The 11,184-nt window shown below is 40.4% G+C and overlaps 2 protein-coding genes across 2 annotated transcripts; one reads left to right on the forward strand and one right to left on the reverse strand.

The window, feature by feature from the left end:
- The first annotated feature begins 82 nt into the window (after positions 1 to 82).
- On the forward strand, positions 83 to 6,885 carry LOC105386381 (calcineurin-binding protein cabin-1). Its single transcript, XM_011556923.3, has one exon. The coding sequence runs from the start codon at positions 152 to 154 to the stop codon at positions 6,707 to 6,709; it is 6,558 nt and encodes a 2,185-aa protein (XP_011555225.3). The 5' UTR covers positions 83 to 151; the 3' UTR covers positions 6,710 to 6,885.
- On the reverse strand, positions 6,836 to 10,701 carry LOC105393214 (protein unc-50 homolog). The gene is made up of 6 exons (XM_038106649.2): positions 10,383 to 10,701; positions 9,938 to 10,003; positions 9,649 to 9,769; positions 9,221 to 9,357; positions 8,521 to 8,622; positions 6,836 to 7,215 (listed from the first exon to the last, which is right to left on the reverse strand). The coding sequence occupies exons 1-6, from the start codon at positions 10,615 to 10,617 to the stop codon at positions 7,079 to 7,081; spliced, it is 798 nt and encodes a 265-aa protein (XP_037962577.2). The 5' UTR covers positions 10,618 to 10,701; the 3' UTR covers positions 6,836 to 7,078.
- Positions 10,702 to 11,184: the final 483 nt, after the last annotated feature.

Raw genomic sequence — 11,184 nt, forward strand, 5'->3', positions numbered from 1 at the left:
CATTGCGCATCTGTTCTGTGGTAAGGTAATTTGTGTCTGTGACTATGGCTGTCCGCCTGTCACTTTTCGATAGTCTGTGTCTGTCTAGAGGCCGTGAACCCCGGCAATTTTTTGTTTATTTTCCAACAAAAACACAAAATTATCCTCCAAAATGATTAAAATTGCCGCTTTAAATGAAGAATCTGATGAAGAAAGTGATTCTGAGGAGGAAGTGACCCGAGAGGCCCTAGAACAAATCGCATTACAACAGTACGCTAAAGCTTTGGATTTGCAAAGGAAAGGCAACGTTAAGGATGCACTACAATTACTCAAGGACTTACTGGACACGGAGCTTTTGTACGAAGTTAAGAAGCCAGCGCCCGGTGAGCAGGCAACTGAGCCATTATTCAATTTGAAGTACTTGTGTTATAAAAATGTCGCTGCTATTCAAAGCTCACTGGAAGAGACTGATGCCGCTGTGGAGAGCTACTGCGCGGCCGCTGAACTGGACGACACCGACGTGACGCTGTGGCACCGCTTCGGACAGCTCTGCCTGCGGACTGAGCGCTACGACATGGCCCTAAATGCTTTCCAACGCGGAGCCACTTGTAACCCTCGCCACTGGCCGTGCCTAGACAAAATTGTAACACTATTACTAGGTCTTGGCTACTATGAAGACTGCATTGTGGCTATATATGATGCACTCCAGCTAGATCCAGGCTACCTGCGAGGGCTAGCTTACAGGAAACATATTTATACCAGTTATCCTTACATACATGACTTCATGGAATATACTAATAAAAAATATAAGTGGAATGAAAAAGAAGATGATGAAATAGATGAGATAAAAGCTGCACAGTTGTTGAAAGAGGCACAAGTCATATTTGATAAATTTCAAGAGCAACAGAGAGCTGAGGAGGCAATCAAATGTGTTCTTCCCGACTTGAAGCTACAGAAACCAATCACAAGCCTCACCTGGTCCGCAGTTGGAGAGTCCATTGTCCACATGCACAATTACATGACAGAGAAATACTTCAGCCACGCTTGCTTCATAGAAATGGCATTCAAAAAGGAAGAAAAAGAGGAAATTATGGAAGTGTGTGAGGAACCAAAGAAAATTGAGTCTTCCGAAAGCAAGTCTGAAGAAATGATTATAGACTTAGAAAAGAATGGGGAAAATGGGTCTGAGAATGATAATAATGATTTATCTGATAAAGAAAAAGTAACAACTGATACTGAAAAAGAAGATGGAGATAATGATGCATCACCAACAGAGGCCACTTCAGCTGACCCCCAGCCCCAGTCTGGGGATAGTAAAGAACTGAAGAAACCACCAGTTAGAAGAAGAGGAAGTGATTTGAGTTTCCTTCAACAGTGGGAGTGGTGTAACAAAAGAAAGTCTGGCCGTAAGAAGCAAGTTGTGAAGGATACTAATGATAATATTTATGATACACTCAGGAAAATGGTTCCTACAAGTCTAGTCCCAGAGATTGTGGCCAAAAAAGAAAGCCAGAAGGAAAGAGAATCATCCCCAGATGTCACAGACATTGAAAAGCTTTTTGAAGAGAAAGATCCTAAAGTGGTAAAGAGTGATGATAGTCAAGATAAAGAAAAGAAGGATATGAATAGTGAAGAATATTTTGGTACAGACAATGAGCAAAAAGATGTGGAAAGTTTTATAAACAAATATACAGAAAACAAAAGAGATATAATAGAGATTCTGAAAGAATTCCTTCAGATTCTAAGCAGCAAGTGGAAAGTGAAATGGCCTGAAAGACTTCCTAATATTTTTGTTGAAGCTAATAAATGCTATGGAAACCACATAGATGTGCCAACTTGTACAGATGATAATATAGAAGAGTTGCTACACTATGTCCATGTCAATATCTTAACTGAAGAGTTTACAGTGAATAGAAAACTGAATGCAATACCTGAAGACAAACAGCTCCATGAACTAAATGTGATAGAGACTTTAGGACTGACATTGGCTTTCAAACCTCACATATTTGGTTCAGATTGCTTAGAAACTATGCTTAGATATCTGTGGGTAAAGTTACATTCCCATTTGATAAACAAAAACGATGAGTTTGCATTAGACTGCTTGTACCAACTGTCTCATGAATTCGAAGCAATGGGAGAGCACCATGAGACTTTCACTTTGAAACTGGAAAATTTCTCATTCAAGCCCAATATAAATGAAAACGAAATAGCTGCTTACATAAAGTTCCTAGAGAGAAACAAAAGACTGTCAACTGTTATGGAGCTGTATGAATGTGGAAAGTATGACGAGGTTCTATCCATTGTGATAGACTCATTTGAGCACTGCAAAGATATAGCTAGAAAGCAGGAAGAGGAAATGTCCCTTGATTTTGCTGTTCAGCTGTCAATCATACTGGATGCTTATTGGGCTTTGGATAAAGTGGATGACTGTTTTAAGTGGTCCCTTATATGCCTTCACGAGGCACTAAAGCATTTCTTCCATTATACATCTGGCTGTCAGGATTACGAGAAATGGGCTCTGGCTGTCGTTAAAATACTGTGTTGCATGGAGCATGTTTTAAGCACTGAAGGTCTTTATGTATTAGATAACGTCTCCCGCAAAGATCTGAGTCAAGGCCTCGACAATCTAATAAGAATTATTGGCCACCAAGTGGAAACAAGTACGACTGAGATGCCATTTGGTACTGTTGTGCCATGGATCATTATGTATTATATATTACAAAGGGAAGAAGACCAGGGAAGGGGGAGAACTCTGGTTGATAAAGATATGGATGCCAGTGATGATGTGCCGAATCCTTTGATGGTACTGTTCTTAGGACACGAAAAACTCGGTAGTCGCGGATGGTGCTGTAAAAGTGACGCTAAATTACTCTATTTCATATTAGATACTCTTGTGCCGCGTCTCCGCTCGCCATTGTTGGCAAGATCCCTGGAGCAAATCCTCCAATACTTGGAGCAATGTGTCTATTGCCTCTTCGGTCATCCTGGCAAGAAGAATAAAGTGAAATACCTCGAAGATCATAACGCCACGCCACACTCGCTCGATTGGCCGAGAGCGCAACAAATCTATGAAATATTCCGACCTATAGCATTACCAGAACTACATGGCAAAGTCACTGCTCTAACCGCTGATACCGAACATCTGTTCCATCGCATATTGGGTCTTCTGCCGCCGGAATACGAGCTACAGAAATACGTACCGGACTTGGAAAAGTTCATGACAGGAAAAGAAAGTAAGATGCCAAGCGTGCCTCCTCTTTTACCCTACAAAATGAGAGACATTTACTTCTTATTAGGAGACTACTATTTCAAGAAGGAGGAGGGCAAAATGTCCATAAAATACAACATGTTCGATGTCATTATCAACAACAGCAGATTCGAATCGTGGGCTGAAATCACATTGGCGAAAGCTATAAATCTGGAGAGGATGCTTAACTCATGTAATAATATCAATAACGAGAAGGATTTCATGAGACCCGCAAAGACAATCATTCGATGTTTCAAACGAACCCTAGACTTGGAGTCAAACTGTGACGTGTGGGTTGAATATGGCGTGTTCTCTTACGCTGTCCACTCGTTCTGCTCGAGATTGTTGAAGCAAGCCAGCGAGTCCCTGAGCATGGAGGATTTCGAATCTCTTGAAAATCAGAAAGATGAGATGTTAGAAACAACACAGAAATGCTTTGGCACAGTCTCTAATGATCTCCCGCACAATCCAGACCCTGACAAAGTTCACGAAGGAATGTGGCTGTCATACTATTTACTGGGTAAAGTAGCGGAAAAACGCAACAAACCGCCCGCCGTTTATACGGAATTATACCTAAAGTCCGTCAAATGTTTGCACGAGGCTGAAGCCACTTACCCGTCCAAAATTAACTACAACTCACCACAGAATTATGCGATTGAAGTTCTGGAGTTACACTACCGCATCCACGCTTCCATCCTGAAGTACATAGAGCAACATGAGAACAAGCCTATCCCTGCTTCTATCGGGAAAGTATTCCTCAGTCGGATAGAAGAGTGGAAAAGTGGGCCGTTTACTAAAAAGCCCAAGAAAGTAAATTCAACAGAAACAACCACAAATTCAACAGATGTTGAAATGAAATCTTTTGAGACGCCAGCGCCTCAGGCAGCTAACATATTGAAGAGATCCATCAGTGATGTGGGCGAAGAAGATACAGCTGAAGCAAAGAGACTGAAACTAGACTCGGCCGCGGCCAAAATACGGCGATCGGCATCGTACGATACTGAAAGATTAGCAGCTAAAGAACCTATGGCACAGGACAAAGGTCAAACTATTGAAACAATCAAAGAACAAACCATAGAAACTGAAAACCCTCCTGAAAAAGATGCGGCAACAACACCAACAGAGGAGAAAAAACAAGAGCAAACGACAGATGGTATCAAAGATCAGACGACACCCACAGAACCATACACAAACGGCCACGCGGCACCAACTACTACTGAAGTTAACTCTAAACCACTTGAACTAATCGCTGAAACCGAGGCAAAGGTGCAACCCGCTGAAACTGAGAAAAAGGGAGAAAGTTCTAGCAGCACCTCCTCTTCTTCCTCGTCAAGTAGCTCCAGTGACTCCAGCTCCGACAGCACCAGTGACTCGAGCAGAGACAGTGACACTTCCAGCAAGTCTTCCAATGACAACCGACCACTGACAGACGACGAAATCATGAATATCATTTCAGCCTGTCTAGACGCCCTCGAAGACTGCGTCAGTCGCTTCCCGCTCCACTACAAAGCTCTCTACAGAATAGCTCACTACCATTTTTACTACAAAAAAGGGAAAGACATTGAGAGATGCAGAGACATCATGTTGACCAGTTTCACGTCAAAACTCGGCAACAAAGTGACGGGACTGTTCGGAGAACGCAAAACCACCAACTTCTTCAACAACATCTGGAGAATACCGCTGAGTGAAATAGACAGGCCGGGGGGATTCGCCAATCACATGAACCGCTGCGTCCTGCTCACTATGGAGATACTGAAAGAGATAGATGACCACAAGACGTTGCAAGAGATGAGTATGCAACTGCAGAGGATCCCAGAACCGGACAAGAAGTATTTAAGAGATTCCGACAGAGAGGAACTCGCTCAACAAGCCTTCTCCTTATGCGTGCAGTCTCTGAAAGGACAACTCCAGAAATTCAGTCAGCAAACAGACTTGAAGAGCAATGAAATCGAAAAGAAGGCTTTCAACAGCCTCATGCTGGACATCTATAGAGCCTACCAAAAAGCCCAAAAGCAGCCGAACTCGAAACAATTTGTAAACTTGCTAGTTGATGGCTATAAATTGATCACGACAATAACGATTACGGAAACCACGAACTTGGTGGACCTGAGTATGAAGTACTGCCAGTCGTTGATTCAGGCGTTGAAGCAGCAAGCGACCCTGGCTAGTCTGGATAAGACACAAAACGCGCAGAAGAAACAAGCAACAAAGTCCGTAGAAAGTGCGAAAGTTTCGACGGCGTCTGTAGCGCAACCACAAATCCCCAAGGTAGATTACGCTAAGGCTACTTCATCGGCTAGTGCTCTACCGAAAATGTCTACTCAGGACATGACCAAAGCATTCCAAAGTTGTCTCCCGATGTTGTCGGACCCAGTGTTGTCTCAGCAAGCGGCAGCGGCGCTTTCGCTGTCATACTTGAGCAATATGAGTGCGTACGCCGGCTACTCAGCCCTGCAGAACACATTGCAATCGTCTTTACAAACCTCGCTACAGAATTCCTTCCAAGCGGAATTCTATCGCCAGTTTCTTGGACAAAACTTCTCTTCGTTCCTGCCCCCGCCGAAGAAGCAACAGAAACGGGGCCCCAAACCGCGCACAGAAATGCCAAAGACAGTGACGCACGGTGCTACCACAGTGACTCCTCTGAACCCGCAAATGAAAGGAACCTCGAAGTCATACACTTCCGGACACAGCTCTTATAACAAAACTCCTACCAGTGTCGCTACTATCACCAAATCAGCTTCTACCGGTGTAAGCTCCAAGAGCAAGCCGTCTTCAACGACCATAACCTCTGTGCCAAAATCAATGTCTTCAAACTCAGTCAACAAACCAACTTCCATGGCTTTGCCTGCGATTACCATGGCAGTTTCATCCATGGCGTTACCTACGATAACGAAGTCAGTTTCCACAGGAGCGTATGGGTCAACTAAAACGGCGGTGACACATTCCATGGCAGTGCCCTCGATGGCGAAGTCAAGCTACGGCTCAAAGTCATCATTAACTGGACACAGTAAACCCTCAGTGCTCACTAGCACTCACAAGCCCAATTCGTCGACACTAGCCCCAAGTATGGGTACAGTTCTCCAAAACCTACCTGCATCTTTGACAGCCGCGATGCAATCAGCCATGGCCACTTCATCGATCCCCCACTCCAGTGCTCACATCTCAATGCCAGCGCATATAACCAGCTCATCTACAGTAAACGCTGCTATACATACCAAACCTCCCTTACCACACCAACAAGTCAGTCCAGGAAAGACCCTTCAAGAAAAACTAGCGGAGCGTCAAAAGAACTCCCATGATTTAAGCGCCTCTATTGGACGTCTGCCGTCATCTTTAACTATAACTAAATCTGGCTTATCGAAACCGCCGATGGTCCAAGGAAAGAAATCTGAAACTAAAAAATCTCTGAACTTTGAAAGTGAAAGGCCAAAACCGCTCATAACATCAGACGAGGTGATTGTTCTTGATGATGATGATTGAAGGCTGAAAGTGCCTAAATCTTATCATATTATATTATTATGTATTTCCCATTTATAATAAGTAGGTATATGTTAGAGCTGGCTCTTGTAACATTTTTGTATTGTATGATTTTAATAAGACTGTGAATGATTTGTATAATAGATTTTAATTCTCAATTAAAAATAATTTGATGAATACTTCGTTTTTTAATTCAAACGAGACATTTTTAATCATTACAATTTTATTGTTTATAACTACAGTTAATGATAATAATATTATTTACAATATTAATTAAATAATATTATATTGCTCAGGATTAACAATGTTACCCTATAAAGTTATTTTTCGATAAGTATCTTACTATGTATCTAGGCTAGGGTTCCGTAGAGGCTATAGTACTCTATAGTGATAAAAGTCCATGAGCATTAGACTTAGGTTCCAGCCTAGTACTATCGTGACTATGTAACCTAGGAAGGTGGCAGGGAGAGGTAACAGGAACAGCCTCGTATTATGGAGCGTCGGCAAATCTGGAAATAAGGAAAGGTTTGTATTAAGATTTAAGTACTGGCAAGTTAGTGTAAAAATGTAACTAATATTTTTGGGTCAAGCACTCACGCCTATGGCAATGCTTCATGGGTAGCCATGTACTACATAATATGGTCTATTGATTATGTATCTTGCGAGGATGAAGTGTAATAAACAACGTGCATATGGGTGTATAAGAAGGTATGTATGGTAATACAGCTATCAGGATAAGAAATGTAAAACGATGAAAATATAGGTAGGTATTATAGTATGATAGGTGTATAGATTAGAATAGGGTATATAAAAATAGGGACTATGGAATGTCATAAGCATACTAAGGTAATGCTATTTACGCATCTACCTACTCTACATCTATTTAAAGAAAAGCATGCTTTAGCTTTATGTATGTCGGAGTAAATATGATAAGTATAAAGTTACACCTAAAAAATATTTAATTTACAGAGCTTTAAATATACCAAGAAAACTACCGACAATAAAAATACATATAAGTAATACTTCTACCAAGAATCTTAGATCATGCCTTCAGCAATAAGTATATCAAAGAAGCGAAGTTCAAATAAATATAAAAAGGGGTGCTTAAATATCCATAGTCGAAGTAGGTAGACTCAAGAAGTCGCAGACAGTACGTTACTTATTGACTCACCACTGTTAAGAATTTTACCGTAATCTGAAAGTTTATATTCATTGAACAACTGTACAATATTATTATGTTAGTAGGTACTTATTACATTTTAGAATCCAATTCATATAAGACCATAGCATTGATTACAAGGCTGATGTTATATCGATTCTGTAAAGGTGCTGACAGTCTTGAGCATTCATTTGTAATAGAATAGAATACATTTTTATTTCAGAATGTAAAATAATTTTATTTATGTGAATGAGAGTTAGAATGCTCTCAAACACTGCTGTATTTTTCTGTAATGTAACATTCACATGAATATAATTATATTTAATACTGAAACAAAATGATATTCTATTTTATTACAAGTGACTGCCAAGTATATCAGCACCTTTACAGAATCCATATTAGATCAGCCTTGTAAACAATAGAATCTTCAATCTTTTGTGAATTTGATTCAATAGAATTGCTAAGCTCTAATTTCGCTATAGTCGGGTAGAACGTAACCAGGGAGTTCATCAATTATACGTCATATCTATATTACATTCTTGGCAGATGTGTCAGAAGTCTACAAATCCCTGTTTATGCTCTAACCCACTCTATGGCGAAAATGGCACTAAGTCTATCAGCACCATACATAATTATATTATAAATGGGCACTCACTGCTGTATCCCAGGAAGGTGATGTACAGGTAGTAGGCGACGGAGGCGAGCCAGAACGTGTTGGCGACCACGCACGACAGGAAGCCGCCGTGGATCAGCAGGTCTGGAAGGGTGTGAAATGTGCTGGTATAGATTTGTGGAGTTTGAGGTAAAATGAAATGTGGGAAGCTACAAGGCTGACCTATCTAATACCTACTAATTGACAAGAATCTTAAGAGATTTCAATGTTGTTAATCATAGAATTAAAGCTAGGTGCAAATCTTTGAAAGAGGAATGGTTAGAATGAGTGTTTTCGTGTATATTAGGGTTTGTCACCATATGGTGAAAGGATTATCTAATCAGTGTAGAGCTCACAATGTACGGTTCACAAGAGAGCTACACATTGACTCCCAGTGCGCTCTATCAATCTAATTCATCTTTACATTTTGCTGAAGATGGATACTTACAAAGACATAAGCGAGGCAATTTCTTTAGAATAAGAATAAATTTATTCAGATAACTATAGGTAATACATATTTTAAAAATAGGTCAACTCTTAAATCTAAAGGTAGGTGAAATACTGCTCTGAACTAGGAAATAACAGAGTTTTTCCTGTGTTTCAGATTATAAAAGTAGTTAAAGTAGTTTAGGTACTTATCTCTTCCGTTGACTGTACATAGTACAACTATTATATTATCTGTGGTACAATAAACAATACGTACTGTTAAACAGCACAATCTGAAAGCAGTGCAGCAGCAGCAGCGGCGGGAAGAACGCGTTGAGGTGCACGTCGAAGCAGTACGCCCACTCCACGTCCCCGGCCCCCGGGTCGCGCCGCAGGTAGCGGTTGCTCACGTGCCTGGAAGGATTGTCAAAAAACGGATTAGTTAAAAAACTTAAATATTTATGAAGGTAACTGAAACTTAGCAGAAACAGAAGTAAGTACATTAATATACCTACAATAGGGGTTTTACCTTCATCTTAAGAATTTAAATGCACTCTGAGTTACATAAATTAACTTTAACCTAACATCAGCCTGAAATCTAATACTGACTAGTTTTTACAGTATTTGACAGAAAAAATATGAATAAGCTAAGGTGAAACTTAGTTTAAAGTGCCAATTTAGCAAAAAAGAATTAAAACAAATTACCAGAATATAGTTGAGACTATGACGCCGCACCCAATGAGGTCCACAAACACCACAAATATGATGAAGAGCAGCATCTTGGTCCAGCCAAGCCCCAGGCTGTACGCGAAGCAGAACGATGACACTGGAACACAGAAATAATTGATACTTTTAAAAAGTGCTTAAATTATTTCAGACCTTAAAAAAGCTTAAATAATGTTATAAGAAAGGTACATATTTGTGGGTTTGATTAATAATGAACATATTTGCTATAAATTTAATGAAATAATATAGTTAAATGCAGAAGACTCACCAAATAGCCATAGCATCAACAATACAAGGAATGCTGGATCATCTCTAGCAAACTGTGACTTTGTATCTGGAATTATAGAACAAATATGTAGTATAATAAAACTGATAGCTAATTAAAGTTGTGTGTCTGATTTTCTTCTTAACATAATCTTCAACAATCAACACGTTCAGAGCTGTTAACACTGTGTCCTCACTTCATAAAATGTTTACCCGCACAGTCTAGCCATCTGAGGTTGTCAGTTTAGGGCCTCTAAAGAATATTTTTTCCTATGACAGGCCAGCCACTGGCTGTCATCATCTAAGAAAGCATAACTTTTATCTTTATATTATATTAAACAATTTTCATTCAATAGTTACTAACTTTCTTTGGTGTTTATAATTATTTATCCTTACAGAACCATCTACAGACAGTCTATCTGGATATTCCAAAGTATAATCATACTTACGCTTCCTATAATTAAAATTCCTAAACACTTTCTGTGGCGCAATAAACAAATACAACATCTGCCAGGCGGCGAACTCGAAGTCCATCTGATTGAACTGGAACAGTCTCCGCAAGTACTTGTATCTCTTCACGGAGGCGCTGACGGCGCTGGGCTGGTAGTTGGCAGGCCCAGGCAGCGGGGAGGAGGTCCTGGCATAGTTGGAGACACTCGGTGTCGGTGATGTGGAGTATTTCATGGTTACTGCCTTGTTTGCGGCGTAACAGGGATGCTGAGTTCACGTGGGGTGTCTCGGTTGGGGGACTATTTCATTTGGATGCGGTTTGATTCTGAATTTAACGTTATTTTGTGTTTTAGCAGATATTTTCGAGGATTGAAAATTCATAACAATTTCATCACGTCCAGTATCACGTCACGCACAGCTTGACTGACATTTGACAGTTTTGAATTTTGATTGTCAGACTGTCACTGACAGTAGCAGATACACACAGAGTATTAAAGTCCTATACACTAGCGAAGTGTTAGAGCAAGTGTGTTACTTTTTTTAACTTATCTTATCTTGTTTTTTTACTATTATGTGTGTGTTACTTGAGTCGAGTAGAACAGTTTAAAATACTACCGCTCACTGGATGTGTGATTCAGCGTTTTTTATTACTACTAGTCTATAATATAATAATAATAATAATAAACCCTTATTTCAGGCATCAGCTCTAGCTTCATCCTTAGAGCTCCTACGCACTGGCGACCATGGTCGCCGCGACCTGGCCGCGGCGGCCAGTGAATTCTGGACTTTATATGGCAATCG

Source organism: Plutella xylostella, chromosome 7 (genome assembly GCF_932276165.1).
Source record: "Plutella xylostella chromosome 7, ilPluXylo3.1, whole genome shotgun sequence".
In the NCBI taxonomy this organism is placed as follows: Eukaryota; Metazoa; Arthropoda; class Insecta; order Lepidoptera; family Plutellidae; genus Plutella; species Plutella xylostella.